Source organism: Punctularia strigosozonata (assembly GCF_000264995.1).
Source record: "Punctularia strigosozonata HHB-11173 SS5 unplaced genomic scaffold PUNSTscaffold_5, whole genome shotgun sequence".
Lineage (NCBI taxonomy): Eukaryota > Fungi > Basidiomycota > Agaricomycetes > Corticiales > Punctulariaceae > Punctularia > Punctularia strigosozonata.
The window spans coordinates 1543006-1564196 of NW_006767437.1; the positions used below are offsets into that span (position 1 = coordinate 1543006).

General features: G+C 55.3%; 8 protein-coding genes across 8 annotated transcripts; 3 read left to right on the forward strand and 5 right to left on the reverse strand.

Annotated features, from left to right (window-relative positions):
* Positions 1–226: 226 nt before the first annotated feature.
* Positions 227–2310, forward strand: PUNSTDRAFT_143304 (cytochrome P450). Its single transcript, XM_007383113.1, has 6 exons — positions 227–566; positions 626–774; positions 851–1000; positions 1059–1149; positions 1210–1899; positions 1968–2310. Exons 1-6 carry the CDS (start codon positions 312–314, stop codon positions 2220–2222), a joined length of 1590 nt encoding a protein of 529 aa, XP_007383175.1. The 5' UTR covers positions 227–311; the 3' UTR covers positions 2223–2310.
* A 128-nt stretch (positions 2311–2438) lies between these two features.
* Positions 2439–2981, reverse strand: PUNSTDRAFT_133679 (uncharacterized protein; the record flags this gene model as incomplete). The annotated part of the gene is made up of 1 exon (XM_007383114.1): positions 2439–2981. One exon carries the CDS (start codon positions 2979–2981, stop codon positions 2439–2441), a length of 543 nt encoding a protein of 180 aa, XP_007383176.1.
* A 6426-nt stretch (positions 2982–9407) lies between these two features.
* Positions 9408–10028, reverse strand: PUNSTDRAFT_133682 (uncharacterized protein; the record flags this gene model as incomplete). The annotated part of the gene is made up of 1 exon (XM_007383115.1): positions 9408–10028. The coding sequence occupies one exon, from the start codon at positions 10026–10028 to the stop codon at positions 9408–9410; it is 621 nt and encodes a 206-aa protein (XP_007383177.1).
* A 42-nt stretch (positions 10029–10070) lies between these two features.
* PUNSTDRAFT_133683 (uncharacterized protein) lies at positions 10071–10706 on the reverse strand (the record flags this gene model as incomplete). The annotated part of the gene is made up of 1 exon (XM_007383116.1): positions 10071–10706. One exon carries the CDS (start codon positions 10704–10706, stop codon positions 10071–10073), a length of 636 nt encoding a protein of 211 aa, XP_007383178.1.
* A 3336-nt stretch (positions 10707–14042) lies between these two features.
* On the reverse strand, positions 14043–14693 carry PUNSTDRAFT_67047 (uncharacterized protein; the record flags this gene model as incomplete). The annotated part of the gene is made up of 1 exon (XM_007383117.1): positions 14043–14693. A coding segment is annotated over one exon (651 nt), but the record flags the coding sequence as incomplete, so codon positions are not given.
* Positions 14694–15408: 715 nt separating this feature from the next.
* PUNSTDRAFT_86425 (uncharacterized protein) lies at positions 15409–17469 on the forward strand. Its single transcript, XM_007383118.1, has 12 exons — positions 15409–15494; positions 15555–15622; positions 15677–15867; positions 15921–15994; positions 16058–16299; positions 16353–16365; positions 16430–16703; positions 16765–16884; positions 16944–17016; positions 17076–17168; positions 17223–17280; positions 17336–17469. The coding sequence occupies exons 1-12, from the start codon at positions 15416–15418 to the stop codon at positions 17392–17394; spliced, it is 1344 nt and encodes a 447-aa protein (XP_007383180.1). The 5' UTR covers positions 15409–15415; the 3' UTR covers positions 17395–17469.
* A 15-nt stretch (positions 17470–17484) lies between these two features.
* PUNSTDRAFT_143307 (uncharacterized protein) lies at positions 17485–19770 on the reverse strand (the record flags this gene model as incomplete). The annotated part of the gene is made up of 9 exons (XM_007383119.1): positions 17485–17811; positions 17886–18107; positions 18165–18489; positions 18557–18982; positions 19045–19158; positions 19211–19278; positions 19332–19543; positions 19599–19654; positions 19711–19770. 9 exons carry the CDS (start codon positions 19768–19770, stop codon positions 17558–17560), a joined length of 1737 nt encoding a protein of 578 aa, XP_007383181.1. The 3' UTR covers positions 17485–17557.
* Positions 19771–20187: 417 nt separating this feature from the next.
* Positions 20188–21042, forward strand: PUNSTDRAFT_133687 (uncharacterized protein; the record flags this gene model as incomplete). The annotated part of the gene is made up of 3 exons (XM_007383120.1): positions 20188–20308; positions 20363–20547; positions 20608–21042. 3 exons carry the CDS (start codon positions 20188–20190, stop codon positions 21040–21042), a joined length of 741 nt encoding a protein of 246 aa, XP_007383182.1.
* Positions 21043–21191: the final 149 nt, after the last annotated feature.

Sequence of the window (21191 nt, forward strand, 5' to 3'; positions counted from 1 at the left end):
GCACTTTTTATGAGCAACGGCGCCCATCTCGAGCATAGCGGTGGGGACCCCGGTGGGAACTCGATGGAGGCCAGCGTTGATTGCCAAGTCGGGACACCAACGTCCGCGTCCGATACACTCGGTTCCGCCCCCCACGGGCTCCCTAACCCTATGTAAGCGCGCCGCCACACCAAATGCTTTACCGGGGCGTCCGCACAACATGGCATAAGATGGCGATTGTCAGCCTCGATCGTCCATTAGCCTATCCACCGCGGCTGCTGCGACCGCGAGTACAAATCTTAAAGCATCCCAAACCTCGATCCAAGTAAGTAATGCCGGCCATCGACCTCCCCGCCGTCACGGTCGCCGTCGCCCTCCTGGGCCTTTCTGCATGGCTCAAGCTGAGGGCCCAGGGCGGCAATGGCCTCGCCGTTCGCCCTCCTTGGGCATGGGCGTGGATCCCCTGGGTCGGAAATGCCTTCGACTACAAGAACGGGCCCGATACTTGGACGCGTAGCGTCGAGAAGAGACTCGGACCCGTCTTCCGCTCCAAAGTGTTGGGCAAACCCGTCATATTCTGCTTGCATGTAGGACCTCTCTCTGTGACCGCGTTTATTCGAAATATCCCTAACGTGTCTCACCCCAGAGGAAACTCATTGCCGAGATATTCAAAAACCACAAGGATTTTTCCTTCACGCCCATTAGGACCGATGCGCATCACCGCGTGTTCGCTGTAAGCAAAGTTGCCGTTTCCGACGCTGAAGGCCAGCGTGCCATGTTTGCGGAGTTGTCCCGGTACGCGGCATCTTATTGTATGGAGTGCGCGTGGAGCGTGTCTCTGATCCTCCCTCCCTTTTGTGTCTCATCACAGCGTTCTCGCCAAGAAGGCGTTCGGTCCGATGGTCTTCCACATCTCGGCCAACATGGCGTCCCGCTTCGGCGCCCTGATCGACCAGATGACGCCCCTCGAGCGCCAGAACGGCAAACAATTCGAGCTCATGAAGCTCATCCCGCCCTTGTTGTACGTTCCAGTTCTCAAACCGCCAAATGGAGAAGTGCCTGATCGCGGTTCGCTCCAGTTACGCCGCGAGTGCTCAGGGCATGTTCGGCGACACATTCCCGGCCGACGAGATCTTCAAGTCGAACACCGACTTCGAGGATCAGTTTGGTGTGAGTCGTTACATCCACTCCAGAGGCCGGACCTGACGCGCTCATGCTTGCTATTTATAGCTTATGTACACCGGCCTGCCCTTCCCGTTCCTGGTCAGCCGGGGCGTCGCCGGGCGCGACCGCTGCATCGCGCGCGTCAAGGAGGCACTTGCCCAGTACGAGTCGGGCGAGGCGCAGCCGACCTACTTCATGCAGGTCATGTTCGACCTCCGCCACACCCTCGGCTGGTCCTCACAAGACCTCGCCGCCTACCTCCACTCCTACCTCTTCGCGCTCACCTCCAACACCATCTACGCCGCCTACTGGGTCACCGTCTACGTTTTCTCCAACCCGTGGCTCCTCCCCGACATCCGGGACGAAGTCGACCTCGCCCAGGCCAAGTTCTCGGCCGAGAACCCGAACCAGCACCCGAACGGGCTCTTCGAGCAGCTCGGCACGATGGACGTCGACTACCCGCTCCTCAACTCGATCATCAACGAGTCCCTCCGGCTCTGCTCGAACGGCACGAGCGTGCGCGAGGTGATGAACGACGTCGTCGCCGAGGTCCCGCCCTCGGACGCGCACCCGGCGCCCAAGCCCGTCTTCTTCAAGAAGGGCGACATCATCTACATGCCGAACCGGTACCACCACCTCAACCCGGATGAGTTCGAGGACGCGTTCCGCTTCCACCCCCGCCGCTTCATGGACGACAGCAGCGCGAAGAAGCTCAGGCAGGGCTTCTTCATGCCCTTCGGCGGAGGCGTCTCTGTCGTACGTGTCTCTCTCGCCGATACCCGTTCAGGATCGCAATCTGACAGAGCCCACGTCTTCCCTCCTAGTGCACCGGCCGTCACCTCGCCCTCGCCGAGCTGAAGGCGCTGATCATCATCCTCATCCGCGCCTTCGACATCGACTACGCCGGCCTCATCGACGCGAACGGCAAGACCGTCCCGTCCTCCACCCTCCCGCTGGGCAAGAACGAGAAGTCGTACCCCGTCCCGCCGTACGCCAACGGCTCCGGCTCCGCCATCCTGCACCCGGAGGGCGACATGTTGGTGAAGATGAGGCCGCGTCCGGGAGGCACGCGCTGGTGATCGCTTTGTCATTTAGACCCCTCCCCCTTCCATGTGTGTATCTTAGGCGTTTGCTGTACTCGTTTGAAAGAATGGATATGAGAAACAGTTGGTTATCAAGAGAAGCGCATGTTGAATTACGACTGATCAAGCATGTAGTAGCGAGTACAGGAGAAAGCACAACGATAAGGACAGCGAAAGTTGGAGCAGATACACGGTATTCGTCCGGTCGCGAAGCTACTCACGCGCCTGAGCCTTCTTGCTGTCGGAACGGAGAACGCGGGTCGAGGTTGACTGGCTGAGGCGACTGCGTTTGTTTCTCTCAGAGGTCGTGAACCGGTCGCGTAGACCCGCCTCGCCATGGCTGCCACTACGTGTAGCATACGTGTCCTGGATGTCGTCTTCTTCCGTGCGGCTACGTTTATAACGTCTAGACCTGTGCAGCACGTTTGATGCTGGCTCTGCAGGCTGGTCATTGTTGGCAGGTTGAGCGACGATTCCGTTTTCCGGCGGTGGGTCGTCCACGAGGGGCAAGGCATCACGGCCAGCTTTGAGGACGGCGAGGAACTCATCGTATGTAGGGGGTATATAGCCTGGTTTCATTGATTGGTCCATGTTGAACGTGGCCAAAAGTTTCCTGACCGTCTCCTTCAAGGGCTCGAAATACGGGTGGAAGTCCGCGAGTAAGCTATCAAAGCGAGACAGCAACTGCCCAAGCTTGTTGCTAGCTACGTCCTGTACGGTGTCGCCGACAAGCCAAATTTTGAGTCGACTCTTCATGATATCAAAAGACCGTCGATATTGACCCGGGCCTTCGAGCGTGATGCACGCCCAACATAGCACGTAGAAGAACGACTCCAAGTCGTGGTGTACCTTGTTGTGAGGACCAAGGCCGGGGAGGGTTCGCGAGACGAGGAGTAAGGGCGTAGAATAGATAGTAAGATAGCGCGTGGATACAGAGAGTCACTGGCGTTGCCAAGATGAGGTTCTAATGCGACGAGAGAGAGCTTTAAGTATTCTACGAAGTCCAACCAAGACCGGCGGGACAGGTGAAGAGAACACATCAAACTATAACTAATCGACACGGGTGCGTCAAAAACCTGACAAGCGTCAGGAAAAGCTACCGGCCGTTCTACGTTAAGTCCGCGGCGAGCCTGTTCATGACATCATCCCCTTCTTTAGGCGCGAAGGAGGAGCTCCGCTAAGCGTCAGGGTCGTATCGTGTCGGAGGTTTTGAGACACGTCCGGAGCGCATCGTGGTCTGCGCCGGGGGAACGTAGTCGGATCGAAGATTGACTCGAGCGGCTGGAGGTGGAGATGCGGGACGCGGTGCAGCTTCAGGGATTTGAGGCGCGGGTTCGTCTGTCACGGCGGCATCATTCAAGTTGTTCGAAGGAGTAGAATTAGTGATGTGAATAGCACCTGATAAGTCTCGAGACAGAGCCGCGGCGGGAGGTCGAGGCGCTCGCGGGTGACGACGGTGGAACCGGTCAGTCAGTTCGTTGAGCGTCGATGGAAGATCCGACAAGGGAACCCAAGAGTCTTCGGACTCGTCCGCGCCTTGGTAGCGGACGAGATATTCGTAGCGCTGGCCGATCTTGCAAACGTCGAGAACCGCCGAGATGCGGGAGGCGGGATCGGCTTCAGGTGCAAGATCGAATGGTTCAGGCGAGGCGTGCGTGCGGAATTCCGAAGGATCGAGATAGGGTTCGAGAAGCGACACATGAAAGACCGGGTGGAGACGAGAAAGGTACGAGGGGAGCTGGAGTTGGTACGAGGATGAGCCACACTTGCGAAGGATCGGGTACGGGCCGAGATGTCGGTGGTCGAGCTTGTCGGAAGGCCGCAAAGTCTTGATGTTTCGCCGAAGGAGCCAGACGAGCTGGCCCGGCCGAAAATCCGGAGCTGAGAGGACGTGTCGATTGAAAGCCTTCGCCTGGGCTTCTTGTGCGTGTTGTAACTCAGCCTTGAGCTCGGCGTGAATTTGTCGAAGTCGAGAGGCGAGATCCGAGGCGGCGGGGACGTTGGACGAATCAGTAAGACGAGGCTCGAAAACGGGGTGATGTCCAGTAAGCGCATAGAACGGCGTGACACGGGTCGAAGCGTTCTCCGCGTTGTTGAACGCGAATTCCGCAAGCGGCAGATAGTCGACCCAGTCGTCCTGCTGGTAAGAGCAGTAGGCACGTAAGTAGGTCTCAAGCGTTTGGTTAGTGCGCTCGGTGAGACCATCCGTGCGGGGATGATACGCTGTTGACGTGCGGACATCGATCTGCAACAGGGTCATTAGCTCCGACCAGAAACGTGAGATGAAGACGCTTCCCCGGTCGGATATGATTGATTCTGGCAGGCCGTGGTATCGGAAGATGCGATCGAGGAAGAGCCAGGCGAGTTCCGGCGCGGACATAGCCTCTTTGCATGGGATGAAGTGGGCGGCGCGAGAGTGTCGGTCGCAGACGACCCAGATAGAATCGTAGCCGTGAGACGCCGGAAGTTTGACGATGAAGTCCATGGATATCGAAAGCCAAGGTCGAGTGGGGATGTCGAGAGGTTGGAGGAGCCCATAAGGCTTATGTCGGACAGCCTTGATGCGACTGCACACATCGCACGCCAAAACGTAGCAACGGCAGTACGTGACGATTCCAGGCCAGGAATAATCTCGTTGGACTAGTGACAGAGTCCGTGCGCGACCAGGATGTCCTGCGGTGATAGAGTCGTGTCGTGAGTGCAGAATATCGGCTCGTATAGAACGCGGGACGAATAGACGTCCCTTGTGGAATACAAGACCGTTCTGAGCGGTGAAGTCGAGATTTCCGGCCGCCACGGCTTCGCGCCATTCATCGTCGGATTCGAAAGCGTCTTGGAATCTCTTGAGAAGATCCGAAGAGTCGATCGAAAGAGTTGTAAGCGCTGAAAGCGTGGATATTGAAAGACCGGTTGGAGATGTCGAGAAAAGTCGCTCTGTGTGCGACGCCGAGAGGATTTGCTGTGCCATGATGTTGCGAGCGGCATCCCCTTCTTTAAGGGCGAAGTCGGGGCGGCGGGAGGGTGCGTCCGCGACATTCTTTAGTCCGGGGCCCCAGGTCAACCTAAAGTTAAATTCTGCGAGAAAGAGTGACCAGCGAGCTTGTCGACAATTAAGAACGCGAGTCGTCATGAAATACTCAAGGTTACGGTGATTGGAAATGACCGAAACGGGCTCGGGAGTGCCGACGAGCCAGGCGCGCATATCCCGGAAGGACTCGACGATCGCGAGGAGTTCTTTATCGTGCACGTCGTAACTGATTTCAGCTGGCGTGAACTTGCGAGAATAGTAACCGATAGGGTGAAGGCGACCGTCTTCATCCGGTTGTTGGAGTACACCGGAAAGGGCGAAGTCGGAAGCGTCCGTGCAGAGCGTACACGGTTTGGCGGGGTCGTAATGGCGAAGGACCGGGAACGAAACAAGAGCCTTCTTGAGAGAGTTGAAAGCGGAGCGCGCACGTTCTGTGAACTGAAATGCAGCATGAAGCGTCGGTAGAAGTTCGTGAAGCCAAGGAACGACTGTACATCCTTGATGGACTTCGGTTCGGGCCAATCGGTCACGGTGTCGAGTTTTGACAAAGACGTCTTGATACCGTCGGCGGCGATAACGTATCCGAGGTAGTCGACCTCGGAACGGTCGAACTTGCACTTTGCAGGATTGGCGAAGAGTCGGGCATCCTTGAGACGATCGAGAACCCTCATAACGTCGCGGTCGTGCTGTTCCTGCGAGCGTGAAAAGATAAGTATATCGTCAAGATAAACCACACAAAACACGTCGAGGTAGTCGCGCAGCGTATCTTGAATGAAGGCCTGAAAAGTCGAAGGTGCGTTAGTAAGCCCGAACGGCATAACGAGGGTTTCATAAAGTCCAAGCGGAGTACGGAACGCGGTCTTCCACTCGTCGCCCTCGCGGATGCGTATAAGGTTGAACGTGTTCTTGAGGTCGATGACGGAGAATACCGAACAGCCTTGAGTACGGTCGAGTAAGTCGTCGATGAGAGGAAGCGGATAGCGGTTCTTCTTGGTGATAGCGTTGAGGCCGCGATAGTCGACGCAAAGTCGAAGTTCGCCAGTCTTCTTCTTGACAAAGAGGATTGGTGAAACGGCGGAGGATGTCGAGCGTCGAATGAAGCCTTTCCGGAGGTTTTCATCCAAATACGCGGATAGCGCAGTATGCTCGTCGGGGGATAGTCGATATAGAGGGCCGAAAGGAGGGTCCTTGCCGTCCTCCAGGTCGATCGAACAGTCGTAAGGGCGGTGCGGCGGGAGCTCGTCGACCTTGACGTCCGAAAAGACCGTGGAGGCCCAGGGCATGTACTTCGATGGGAGGAATTGAAGATCCTTTGGAGACGTGTCATCGTCGTTGAGATCCGACGGCTCTGCCGTTGAGACCGACGAGACGGACACAGGATCTGGTGGTACGAGCCTCAGCACCGAAACGTACTCGGAGCGAGCAGACTTAGCGAATCGGCGAGAGTTTATGAACTTGATGTCGGGAGCGCGGTCGATGATTTGTCCCTTGTAAGACCGACCGAAGCCAGTGTAACCAGGGAGCGACGAGAAAACCGAAGGCGAGGAGTCGATGTCAGGGGCGAGAGTTATAACTATGTCGGGGATATCCGCGTCGTTGGCCGAACGAGCGGGTGTTGGAGTCGTAGTCGAGATCTTGAGAGCGTCGAGCGAGACCGAAGCCTAGGCCGACCGAGGTAGGTGCGAGGGCGTTGAGCGATGAAGTCAGCCGCAGTAACTCAGGACCAAAGCCCTGAGCTTTTACGGTAACCGGAGACGAGCGCCGAAGGTTGCAGCAGTCGAGCGAGAGGTCCATATCGTGCCAGTCGATATGGGGGTTGTGTCGTCGAAGCCAGTCGAGACCGAGGATGACGGGGTAGCCTACAGAAACGACTGCGAACGGGAGTTGTTCAGTGTGAGAGGAAAGCGCAACCTGCGCGAGCACATCGTGCATCACGAGGCCGCTAGCGATGGGGCGATCATCGACAGCCATAACCGGTACCGGAACGTCCTTAGGACGCCGCGGTAAGGAATGCCGAGATGCGAAGCGTTTGGAAATACATGAAATGGAAGCGCCGGAATCAACAAGCGCAAAGGTTTTTATAGGTTTACGGTTGGGAAACGACAGACTGATATTAACGAAGAAATGATCGGCGGAGTTCAAGTAGGTGGACGCGGAGAAGCGATAGGATGGGGGTAGGATGGGACGTGGAACCCACGATCCGTCCATCAGACGGACGTGGTTGGATGTATGCGCAAAAGGAGACGAGTCCGAGGAAGAAGAGGAGGCAGGGGACTCAGCGATGTTGTCATGGCGGGCCCCGGCGCCAGACGCGAGTCCTGAGACGTGGATGGGACCGTCTATGCCTTTCCCGACTTGCCGGAGGTCGAAGCGGCGCGGGCTGCATCGCATTTCTTGGCGGCATCCGATTTGTTGGGACAGGTATTCGAGTAGTGACCAGAACCTCCACAGTACGTGCAAAGATTCTTGTCGATGCGGCGTTGGCGTTCCTCAGCGGTGAGAGGTCCTTTGCGTACGCGTACGGTGTCGACTTCCATGGGTACGACGTCGGTGGAGGTCGTAGTCGCCGTAGTAGTCGTTGTCGTCCGAGGTGTCGCCGTACGAGGAGGAGCAGTCGATGTCGTCCGTGAGTTGTTGCCAGAGGGTTTGGTGTAGAGTTTGGAGTCGGCGTGGAGTAGATTGTCGAAGCTGATGGCCTTCTTGGCGTACTCGTCAAGCGTGTCGGGCTGGGGTTGGACCGTAATCATGAGCTTCCGAACCTCGAGCTTGAGGCCGGTCTTGAACATGTCGATCTTCGTCTCTTCCGAGAGGTTGACATAGGGGTAGAGCTCCTGGCAGCGGGCAGCGTAGCTAGCGCAGGATCCAGTCTGAGTCAAGGCCTGCAATTTGCGCAGAGACGAGCCAGTGAGGTCAGAGTCGCCAAAGTGCTTGATGAGAGCCTTTTTGAAACCGGCCAGGTCGGAGAGAAGAGGCGACTGAGTTTCAACGAGAGAGAACCACCAGGATTTGGGAGTGCCGTCGGCGAAGTAGGAGGAGATATAGCGGACTCGAGCACGGTCCGTGGGTAGAGCGCGAGTTTGCAAGTCGATACCAGTGTCGCATTCGTCGAGGAAGTAGCGAACCTGGTCGGCCTTGCCATTGAAAGTCCGCGGCTCCTTGAACTTCGCGGTGCCGGACGATGCCGAGGGAATAGAAGACGCCAAAGGGTTGAAAACCGGCGGAGCGGGAGTATCCGTGCGAAGCCAATTGAGCGCGCCGATGATATGGTCCAGAGCCGTCGCGGTATCTTGTTGTTGCCTAGCGAGATTGGCGACGGACTGCCAGAGATCGTGGCGTTCCTGAGCCGTAGAGTAGGACTGAGACTCGACGGTAGGCGGGGCGCCAGGAACCGAAGAGCCGTTGAAGTCAACAGTGCTGGCGGGCGCGGCCTCGTTCCAGCCAGAGTAGGCGTCGGACATAGGGCGTGGGTGCGAGGGAACGGGGGCGTGGAATTAAGGTTTGGGGTCTTGGCAAACTGTGAGGACCAAGGCCGGGGAGGGTTCGCGAGACGAGGAGTAAGGGCGTAGAATAGATAGTAAGATAGCGCGTGGATACAGAGAGTCACTGGCGTTGCCAAGACGAGGTTCTAATGCGACGAGAGAGAGCTTTAAGTATTCTACGAAGTCCAACCAAGACCGGCGGGACAGGTGAAGAGAACACGTCAAACTATAACTAATCGACACGGGTGCGTCAAAAACCTGACAAGCATCAGGAAAAGCTACCGGCCGTTCTACGTTAAGTCCGCGGCGAGCCTGTTCATGACATCTGTGCTCGGTGGATTCATCGCCGAGAAGGAGATGCACGGACATAAATGGTAATGTACCCTTGATGCAGGGCATAGTCAGGTAACCGGAAACCATAACATTCAGCGACATCGGACTCACTGAACGGTGGTTCTTATACTCTTCCGGATCGTTCGTGGTAGGACGATTTAAGGTCTTGGAATAATCGAAGTCGAGCAGGCGACCTGGACGTTGTCCCGGTTCTTTTCTCTCGAATGTCGAAATGATGATGTTGTGGAAGCTGACGTCGCGATGCAAGACGGGTATGCCGTACATTCGCCTATGCGCTGTGGGACATCCATAAGGAAATGTGTTATCACGATCTGTGTGACGTTACTCGCCTTCAACGGCATCGATCAAGACGCTAAGGAGCTCCCTCCGAGTGGCGAAGTGCCGCAAAGAAACGCCGGACTCTTTGAGAACAAGCCGATAATGTTCACGCGTCTCCGGCTCCCGATCAGCTTGCCTACCCATCTTCGTAGCGACGCCGAGTTTGTCGCGTATGATCTTCGTCGAATCCACGATTCCGTTGATTTCAACCCTTTCGAAATCGATCATATGGACGATCCCCTCAACATCCTTCGCTTTCTCCAGAATTTCGTGTTCCTTTTCAGGACGACTGACATCGATCCATGAATCCTTGATGATCGACGTCGATTCTGGGCCTGACCGAACCTGAAGGATGATCGTCCCTCTGCCTCTGAGCGTGTTGTCCATGTGCACGACTTTTTCAATGTCGTACTTCGTTCCGCGAACCGTGATAGATCGAGTCCCGTTTTCGTCGGGCTCAGTGACCGTGGGATCGAAACCGAGAGTGGCCTGGTCCCCGAAAGCAAAGCCGCATAAAACGCGGAGGAACGCTTGTGGATTTTTATGGATGTCGATAGCCACGGATTGAAGGAGTCCCGCACGATCATACAGTGAGAGGCGCAGAGAACTGCCGATCAAAGCCATGCCGAGGATGAATCGCCGGTCGTATTGAGCGCCGAACGCCAGTCAAACGTTCTCTGCGAGCTGCTTCGAGGATTTACCGTGACCAGCACCATCCTGGTTGGTCTTGAACTCCAGAAATGCGACCGCATCGCGTCGCCTCGCCTGCGCGTGGTCCATGCCGCTGGGAAGGAGAACACCGTCCGGTTTCCTCTGGCAAGCCTCCACCGTAGCATGGTCCGTTACGCCCAAAGGAGTAGTAGCAAAATGACCAGTCCACTGGCGAGCTGGAGGTCCAGAGAACTTGTTCCAGTTGGATACGGCTTCCACGATGTCGTTGAGCTGGTTACAGACATACGCCTCTCGTTCCTCGATAGCGACGTTTAACAGCGAGTGTCGCGTGAGGTTGGTCCAGGAGTCCGAACAATATTGGCCGACAGTATGAGAAGACAGATGTTTAAGGGCGTCTTCAATATCCACTGGAAGCGAGGACGACGGGAAGACGGCCTCCGGAAGTCCTGCCACGTCTTCCAACATGACACCCTTTAATTCGGTTTGGATGGCGCGCTCCGTCACGTCCAGGTTAACAGATTTATTGCTAGATAGCGGGTGAGAAGGAGCAGGCTTCGACCTCAGAGGAGTGTTGGACGCGAGTTGATGTGTTGTCGGGGGTGGCGGAGTACAAGTACGACTGGAAGCCATGGTGAAATTAACGATCGTCTAACTGGGAGAGCGTGAAATCGAGACTCACCGCAGTTACTTATAGCGGATGCCGGTGGCCTAAGTACCGGAGGAAGCCACTGAGAGGGGGGCGAGGTGTGGACGATGGTAGAGTGGCGAGGTGGTCAGAACACAGGTTCGTTCAGCCGGGCGTTCTTTGTCTTCTTCGGGCCACGTGATCGTGATTCATTATGATCTCCATTCGGTCAAGGAGAGGTGTTGGCCCGTTGGTGGCCACGATCCACAAAGTGATTCGCGAAAATGGCCAGTTGTGGAGATGAATGGAGGTCGGTTCCATGGCCATTTCGAACTCGTGGGCAGAAGACACGATCGCCGTCGCGTCTGTGACTAGCACTCCGAACGCATCTCGAAAGTAAGATTCGTTCACCAACAGACAGTCATGTTCAATGTCGATCCAAGGCATAGTCAGCCAAGACCATTCGAATACAACAATTCATAGAAATACTACAACGGCGCATTGAATCTCATATGACAGAGATTACTCTGGCGTCTCAGCCTCTTTGCGTTCGAGTAACGAGAATGCACAGAACGAGCTCAATCCCCTGCTGGTCTAACTATGTTTGCTGCTTACAGATTGACTACCGTCAGTCATGCCGTAGATCTCCTCTTCTCGCACTCATGCCAAAACTGTCCATGCTGTAGTTTTACGACCTTAGGTTTGGTCCGCCAGGGGGGCCGTGGGAAGTTCGCAATGACTGTCGTAAAACAAGAGTACTCTGCGGCATGAACGGCAATTTCCGGTGGTGGCGTGTCGAACCTTTGTCGACGAGGTCCCATGTCTTCCTAGTGCACCGGCCGTCATCTCGCTATCGCCAAGCTGAAGGCGCTGATCATCATTCCTGTCCGCGCCTGCGACATCGACTACGCAGGTCTCATCGACGCGAACGGCAAGGCCGTTCTGCAGTACGCCAACGGATTTGGCTCCGCGACCCTGTACCCAGAGGGCGACATGTTGGTGAAGATGAAGCCACGTCCGGGAGGCACTCGCTGGTGATCACTCTGTTCTGTAGACCCCCTTTCCCCGTGAGTGTGACAACTAGGCCTTTGCTATACTTGTTCGGAATAATGGAGACTGGATTATGGATACGGTCGCCACGTCGACCTTCTAGGCCTTTGGATCAAGGTGACCAAACGGTCTGCCGTCACGGTCGAGACAATGAATGCCCTTGGCTGCTAGCACCGCGGCCGTCTCGATGACTTTCAACATCTGGTCGTAGCCGATCTCCTTGAAAGACGTCGAGTCGAGAATACTATCCCAAGAGATTTCCACCATCCGTATAGTCTTCAAGCCTGGGAGTTTGCCTGGATCGACGTCACGTACGGATTCACTGAGCCCGTCAAGTCCAGAGCACATTAGACGCTCGATTCGTGGGTGCTCCATGTTCTGGAGGAAGCCGGAGGAGTCGGTGCTCCCGTAACACAATAGCTCAACCAACCCAGGGGCATGATCATGAATATTCTCCAGCTCTTCCATTGACCGCAAACCGACGGATAGTTTCTGCAGTGTCCCCCCGAACGCGACCAAGAAGGCCCGCAGTACGTCTCCCATCGGACGTGACTCATGGAGGAGAAGAGATCTGATAGCAGGTAGGTTGGCGGTCGCTCCGAGATGAAACGGGATGTGACCGTCATGATGAGCGCGAGCCTTCGATCTGACTATAAGTTGCAACTCCTGCAATTGTGGAAGATAAAGTTGTGGCAGGCTCGTGAGGGAAGCCGGACGAGAACGGATTTCGACATAAGACCACTGTGTTTCGTCGAGGATGCGTAAAAATGTGAGATTCGACAAAGAGTTCAACCCGGTGACGAAAGACGGGGAAACGATCCTTGCATGGATGCAAATGTCGAGATGTGTCAGGGTTTTCGCACTCCCCAAGATCAGAAATGGAATCCAGGATGTCCTGAAGAGCAAGTTAGTGGAGAAATGGCTTAGGCGCATGCCCGAGAGCAGGTGACAGAGGAGCGCGGCTGCTTGGCCTGCGGCGTCGAGCGAATCTTGAGACTGGAAGAGCACCATTGTCCGTGTCTTGTTGAAGCAAGCGGGCTTGGACTTGGAGGCAATAACGCAGGAGCTGAGTGATTCAATGTAGGAGGTGAACGTGGGATCTGTTCCCGGTGTTGTCTTCAATCCAAAGCGCATCTCACGAAACACAAGGGGTTCTGCGACAGCCTGTGCGATATGATAGACAAAAGTGCCACTTTGACATCAGTGAATGAATCCTGTTTCGCGGGCCTCACTCACATTCCACCTTTTGCTAACAAGTAGCACACTTTGCTTCGTGATATTCACTGTGACCGTGCTCGCGGGCTCATCCAGAAGGAACAGGTCCTCCCACAGGCCCTTGAGGTTGCGCGTTGAGATCTCATATCTCGTGGCATGCTCGATGATGTGCACTAGAAGCTCGTTCGATAGGCTGTCGATGGCGATTGGGGACTGGGACTTGGTCATACTGTAGTCGCAGACGAAAACGCGGGTGTGGTCACAGCAACAGGCGTAGCAACAATTTCCCACAAATATGACTTTCATTTCACGGTTGAACGGCTTCATAATCCAGATACTATTTTAGGCCGAGGCATCACTATCCCAGCTTGTGACCTGAACTGACTGCATATGCAAGGATTCGCTAGTGTACTCTACAGATTGAGCGATATATATCCATGCCTGCCGAAGATTATAGTCAACCGCAATTCCCGGACCGTACTGGTTTATAGCGTCGGAAAATCACAGATCAGATTGGCGACCACGTACCACCGCACTTCACTGCGATTGTAGCTGCTCACATTGATAAGGCACTGACGAGATTGAGTAGCTGGTTCACTCAGCGGACCTGGTGAACCGGTACCCGGAGGGATGCTATTACTTAGCAAAAGTTCGTCTTCGCAGCGATCTATGAAGGATTTAGCCAAGGTCTGTATATTTGGTTTAGTCCCAAAACAAATCACCTCCGCGGTCTTGCGATCCACGTAACACGACATGTATCTCATAAAAGCCTTGAGGGAAGCTATACCCTTGGGAAGGCGGCATAGCTTGCAATTGCCGGCCATTTGGTCGATTGATGATTGAAGCAGCGATGGAGCAAGGATCAAACCCGCAGACGGCCTTTCCATCGATTGCCCCTGAGCACGCTCGAGTAATGAGAACCACCATTTCTTGAAATATAAAGTTTGGTTTTCGGACCCGATTATACGCGCGGTGCCATGATTACCGCATGCCCCACAAGCTATCCATGGTGGTCTGCCTGCATTGGTAGTCCATCGCACAGACGAGGATTGAGTCTTGTCGTCGTATGCTTCAGATGGTATCCCCGTCTGTATCCATCTAAGGTCCGTAGATAATGTAGAAAATTCCTCCCGGCATCGTAGCATGAAGCGTATGTAACGCTGATAGGTAAGGGCAGGGATAAGGGAAAGCTCCTGCGCATCCTGCAGTGCCAACTGTTTAAGCGTAAACCGCAGCGACGCCCTTGCTGCCTCGCGCGCTTCCGGCTCGAGTCTGTGACGCACTGCAATCGCATAAACACGCGTCGGTACAGTCGGTGCATGTTTCGATAGGCGCTTTCGCAGCATCTTGATGGGAGCGGCCATCTCGTACTTGACTGCGGCGGACAAGACCGCGGCGACTTCGTCTAATCCATCGAGATCTGGCTCTTCGTATGGATAACATGCGCGTAGCAGAAGCTCGAGAGTCTGTGCATTTTCCGACATGTCGACGATGGCGCGACTCGATCCGTTCTTGTCGTCAGGATGTTTTTCTCCTGTCGGAGCCACCTCTGCATCGGGTTGAGGGAGCGACAACATGGTGCTGAAGAATGGCGAGGCTTCGGCCAGGATGCATTGGTGAACGTAAAAATTGAAACCGTCGCTCGATCGAAGAATCAGATCTGCGCTGGGTTTCTTGACGAACGGATGGGTCGCAATCGCTGTGTCTTCTTCCTCGACGTTCGACATCCTGTATAGCATCGGAGTAGAGCAGAGTTTTCAGGAATGAGTGAAATGTTTATGAGCTCCGAGTGGTAGACGGGGGCGGCTCAATGTTGGTGACGGTTACCCGTCGAGGACGGTGAGCCTCTAGATACCTGCCTACCAGCCTCGAGGACATCCTTGAGGACACATCGCACCAACCTCGAGGAAACCGCGCACCGGGATTTTGAACGGAGCTCGTCGGAGTGCGAATCTGCGCGCCATCTGCGAGTTGTGTCCTGCTGATGCCGACTTGGCTCCTTCAAAGCTTCATCTTTGCCAGTTCCTTCCGTTATCTCCTGCTCCATGGTTATTCACATACGTTGGAGCACCCGACCGCCCAGCGCGCTATGTCAGTAACGGTAAACGTCACGCGTGCTCCTTCCCAGCGCGCCCCACGGCGGCGCAGACGTCCCCGAAGCTGATGACTTCATCGTCGCTACGCGCTGAGCCTCCAAGTATGCATATATTCCTGCGAGCTATATAGTACCGCCAATCGCCGCCGCATCGGCACTTGTGCACTCCCTCCCCGAACGACCCGCTCGAGGAGAAACCGTTCTGTTTATCCGGACACCATGGCGAATGCTGAAAAGCAGCATGCTCATCGTTCCGGCGCGGGCACCATTGCCCCCGGACGCCCGAGTCACGAAACACTGTCCAACGCTGGCCGCCAGAGCAATCAGTACACTGTCAATACGGTTAACGACTCGATGCCGCTGAACAAAAAGGAGCGGGAGATGGCCGGGGAAGACCAGGATTTCGACGTGTATGGGGAAGAAGGCGCCGACAGTAAGCCCCTCGCCTGCTATTTGCAACGTTTGGTGGAGCTCACCGCATACGTCCTTGCAGTACAATACCGTACAATGCATTGGTGGAAAGCTGCTGCGCTCATGCTTGCGGAGACGGTGTCTCTCGGTGTAGGTCTTGCGAATCACTCGTCCTGGGCTCGATCCTCATCTAACACATTCTAGATCCTGTCTGTACCTTCCGTATTTGCAACACTCGGAATGGCCGCGGGCATCGTCCTCGTCATTGGCCTCGGAGCGTTCGCGACAGCAACGGGATACGTTATAGGGCAGTTCAAACTGCGTTATCCACACGTACATAACATGGCCGACGCGGGTATGGTCATGTACGGGCCTATAGGCCGGGAAGTGTTAGGGTAAGTCCCTGTTCGTGGGCCTTCAACCATCGGTCCTGACATCCGCTCCTCAGCACCGCCCAAATCGTGTTCATGGTGTTCGTCTGCGGCAGCCATGTCCTCACCGGTCAGATTGCCTTCGACACTAGTAAGGCTTCCTCCACTGATCCGGACCTCAGAAGCCGGCATACTGACACTGCGCATCCCACAGTAACCTCCGGCGCATCCTGTTCAGTGCTTTGGGCCGCCGTCATGGCGATCATATGCTTCGCGTTGACAATCCCGCGAACGTTGAACGGCATATCCTACCTCAGCGTCGTGTCGTTCATCTCCATCATGGCCGCCATCCTCATCACCATGATCGGAGTCGGCGTGGTAGGCAAAACCGGAGGCGTCGTCAGTCACGTCAGCGGCCTCAAATTCGCTCCTGCTTTCTTGGCCGTGACGGATATCGTACGCCGAATTCAACATTGGAGACTTTCGTCCTGTTGACCATCTCGCTTCAGATCTTTGCATATGGTACGCTGATCATGCCCCATTTGCAGAACATCGGAGTATCACAATCTCACCTGAGCCTCCACAGCCGGCCACGTCGCCTTCTTCACCTTCATCTCCGAGATGAAACGTCCGCAAGACTTCCCTAAGGCACTCTTCGCCCTTCAGATCGCGGACACGACGCTCTACCTCATCGTCGGCATTGTGGTCTATGCGTTCGCAGGCTCTAGCACCGTTTCACCCGCGCTGGGCAACACTGGCACGACGCTGCGCAGGATCTCATACGGGATCGCGATCCCGACGATCGTCATCGCGGGCGTGATCAACGGGCATGTATGCGCCAAGCTGGCGTTCGTGCGGATGTCAGTGTCCTTATTTGACTGAATACACCTTAACATCGTTCTGATCAAGGATGAACAACAGATTCCGCAAGGCGGGCGGGGTCAAGTCGAGGCACATGTCGTCGCACACAGTAACCGGATGGTCGTCCTGGATTGGCCTCTGTCTGGTCATTTGGACGGCGGCGTTTATCATCGCCGAGGTGTATGTCTCCTATCCCCACTTTTCCCGCATAGATGCATGCTAACGTGCCGCTTCTCCAGGATACCTTTCTTCAATGATCTGCTGAGCGTGATCAGCTCGATGTTCGCAGCGTGGTTCACCTATGGCATATCCGTGCGTGTTCCGTGAAATACCTGATGAAGGTGTCGGTATACTAACAGTATCACACATAGGGCATCTTCTGGTACCATATGCACCCGCGAGGGCAGAGATGGACCACGACGCGGCAGAAGATGAAAGCGATCTGGTGGGGTTTCATTATCCTGGTGCGTGGTCTCGACTAGGTTTTATGAGGCATCGAATCTGAGATAGATCCTTAGATGGGTGCCTTCATCATGGTCGCTGGGCTGTATGCAAGTATACGAGCCATCGTAATCGGTAAGATTGACACTTGCCGCTGCTTTTGGCCTTCGCTGAAGCGTCTGCGGTATAGGCTACCAGGATGGCACGTTCCCCAGTCCCTTCAGCTGCGCTAGCCAGGCACTGCAATAAAACCGTCGACTCTCACCAGCGCGCCCATATTTCCCCAGGAATCCAGAACCAACGCCGGTATAACATCATCGCTTGACGTGTATCATTAGGGCTCGCGCTGCAACTGTATTGCATACTATCATAGGGATAATCAAATGTAGTAAAGTATTCTGTTCCGTATGCATTATTTCTTGGTCGGATTGAAGAAGCCAGCTAGAGTTGCCTTGGCATTTGCTTTCTTCCCGTCCGATTTTATCGCCTTCTTCGCTCCACCGCCCGTGCCGCCCGAGGGCTTCAGCACCTTCTTCTTGGCGTCCTTGGCGGCGGGGGGCTCCTTCGATGTCGCCGGCTTGGTAGGCACAGCAGCAGGCCCCTCCGCCGACTGTCCTTCCTCGTCTTCTTCATCAACCGACTCGTACTCGGAGACATCTTCGAACACTGCGTGAGGCGAGATAGCAAAGATTGTCAATTTCCGCTGCGAGTTTTCTCGGGGATAGGTGAGTTGCTCTCACCGGTGTATCCCTTGTCGTCGACGGTCATCTTGCGTTTCACCGTGCGTTTCTTTCTCAGGCCATTGCTTCCAACCGGCCACACCTTCTGTTCCTTCTTCTTGCGGGGCTTCTTCGGGACCGGTTCCACGTCGTCGTCCACGTCCATCCTGTCCGTATCGTCCCCCGGTTCTGGCGATGCCGCTGGCGACGTCGCTTTCGAATGCGTAACTCGCTCGACTTCGTCTGTGAATATCCATGTTAGGGTATACCGGGGAAACGTGTCACGATAGAATGCATTACCATCATCCATATCCCACATCGCTCGCGCGCTCTTTGAGCTCTCCTCGTCCGACTCTAAGACCGTAGCTTTCGCCTTGCCTTTCGCGCTCTTCTTAGCTACCACTTGTTCTTCATCCTCGTCGTCGGACAAGATGATGCCGCGTTTGACCGTTTTGGTAGTCGTTGCTCTGGTCGGAGGCCCTACTTTCACTTCGGGCCGACTGCTCGACGCGCGCGATGGCACGGCGCTGCTCGCGGTGGACTTCGCATTCGCGGATCCGGACCCGGATTCAGAGGCTTCGTCATCAGACATCAACGCGTTCGTGGACTTGCGTTTTGTGCCACGCTGGTCATATACAATGAGTTATGATCGCGAGAGAACCAGCCGTGGACGACGAAATATGTGCGCTCACCTTTTCCACTGATTTCGTCTTTGTCTGCCCTGCTTTCTTCTCGTCTTCCGCCTTCTTCGAGTTCTGCTCCGAAACCTCTTTCTTACTCGCGACTTCCTTCTTCTTGGCAACCTCTGCCCCCGCCTCGTGTTTCTCCGCCTTGATCTTGGCCTGCTCCTCTTTCTCCCTCTCCTTGTCCTTCTTCGTCTTCGCCTTGCTGAAGTCGAGCTTGCCAGTCGGCTTCGGTCTTATGTCGGTCTTCTTAGGGGCCTCCGGTTCAGGCCTGCTCGCCTTCGCGTCTTCCGCCTTAGGCAGATTCGCCTCCTGCGCTGGAGCGGGCTCGGGTTTGGGAACCGGCTGGATCGGGATCGCAGCTTTGGCGGCGTCGGCGATGGCTTTCGTCTTTCCTTTCATGTCGCGTGTAGCTAACGGCGCCTTCCCTTGTAGCTATCGATCGCACGCATATGGTCAGAATGGACAGAGCAGAGAAGGAATGAAGGGTGACCGACCTTCACATCCTGACCCACTATCCTCCCCACAGTAGATGCGAAGCCCGGATCCGCTGCCTTCTCCACATCGGTTTTGCGGACGAGAGGTGTCGGTTCGCATATAAGCGCTGCATCCTGCGGGGCTGTCTTAGCGTAGCCACCTCCGGGAAGTACGGTGGGTGCTCACATGTATCGGGGAGGGTGAAAGGCAGTAAATGTGTACAGACAACACACGCGATAGCTTCTTTTTCGATTCTGCTCAAAAATGCATATAGCGCGCAAAGATACAGAGCTTCGTGGATGCGCACCCGCGAGATCGGCCTCGGGGACTAGTAGCACGGTCGTCTCCATGATATGCTCCTCATCCTCAACTTCTTCCAAGTCTCTCATTTGGTCGTCTTCCTCATCAACGTCCGCGTAGTCTTGTCGCGTGAGCCGCCTTTCTCCTACGAGCATATATGTCGCAGACGAAGATTTGTCGCCTCGGGCAGTCGCCGCACAGTGATATGCTCCCAGTTCACTGCAGTCAGCCTCGGATCAGTTTCAAAGCGGATATCAAGCGCAACAGCGCGTACTTTTTGGCCTGATTGACGTGTACAGCCAAAGCTCGACTGAGTGAACGAAATGTGACCTAGTACGTGTGGCTTTACGATGCATCACCGAGGGAACTGGCGTATAGATACATACAATGTTCTTCTCAATGATCAGTTGTTTCTTGATGAAGGTCTCGGCGGTTGGTGGGGACATCTTGCGCGTGAAGGCAGACAGACGATGAGGACGATGCACCAAGGTCCGCTCGTGCACGTGGCTACTCGACGCGTTCGGAGCGTTCAATGAGTCACGCCAGCACCGCCAATCGCGTCTTCGGCCAGGGAGAGCTCGGATTGACGTGGCGCCCTACGTACAACGACTATTTTCACGAGTCAAGTACATTATGGCATAAGTATTGCGGCAGGCGCTAGGATCTTAATATCCCTCGTCCTTGAGACACCAATCTGGAGGTCGTAATGAATCGCGGTCACGTGGTCAGAAGGCACAAAGAACGCCGTACTCTGGCCACTTCGCCACTCTATCCGCCATATCATCGATCACGAGAGCGTCGCAACCAACGGTATTGTGCAATTTGCGAAGATCATTCGCGACAAACTCGGCGTCCCCACAAAGATGGGAAGGCAGCCGGAGACGCGTGAACATTACCGGCTTGTTCTCAAAGAGTCCGGCGTTTCTTTGCGGCACTTCGCCACTCGTAGAGAGCTCCTCAGCGTCTTAATCGATGCCGTCGAAGGTGAGTAATGTCACAAAGATCCTAGTACCAGCTTTTCTTACGAATGTGCACCAGCGCATAAGCGTATGTACGGTATAGATGTGTTACACCGCGACATACGCTTCCATAACATCATGATCTCAACGTTCGAGAAAGAGAAACCGGGAGAGCGGCCAGGTCGCTTGCTCGACTGGGACTACGGCAAAACTCTCACACGGCCTACCACAGACGATCCGGAAGAGTATAAGAACCACCATTCAGTGAGTCCGGTGTCGCTGGATATTGTAGTTGCCGGTTACCTGACTATGCCCTGCATCAAGGGTACATTACCATTCATGTCCGTGCATCTCCTTCTCGGCGATGAATCCACCGAGCACAAGGTACACCACGACTTGGAGTCGTTCTTGTACGTGCTTTGTTGGGCGTGCATCACGCTCGAAGGCCCGGGTCAATATCGACGGTCTTTCGATATCATGAAGAGTCAACTCAAGTTTTGGCTTGTCGGCGACACCGTACAGGGCGTAGCTTACTCCAAGCTTGGGCATCTGCTGTCTCGCTTTGATAACTTACTCGCGGACTTCCACCCGTATTTCGAGCCCTTGAAGGAGACGGTCAGGAACCTTTGGGGCACTTTCCATATGAGCCAATCATTTGGTCCGGACTATGTCCCGCCGACATACGACGAGTTCCTCGCCGTCCTCAAAGTTGGCCGTGATGCCTTGCCCCTCGTGGACGACCCACCGCCGGAAAACTGATTCGTCGCTCAACCTGCCAACAATGACCAGCCTGCAGAGCCAGCCTCAAACGTGCTACGCAGGTCGAGACGTTATAAGCGTAGCCGCACGGAAGAAGACGTGGTCCAGGACGCGCATGCTACACGCAGTGGCAGCCATGGCGACGCAGG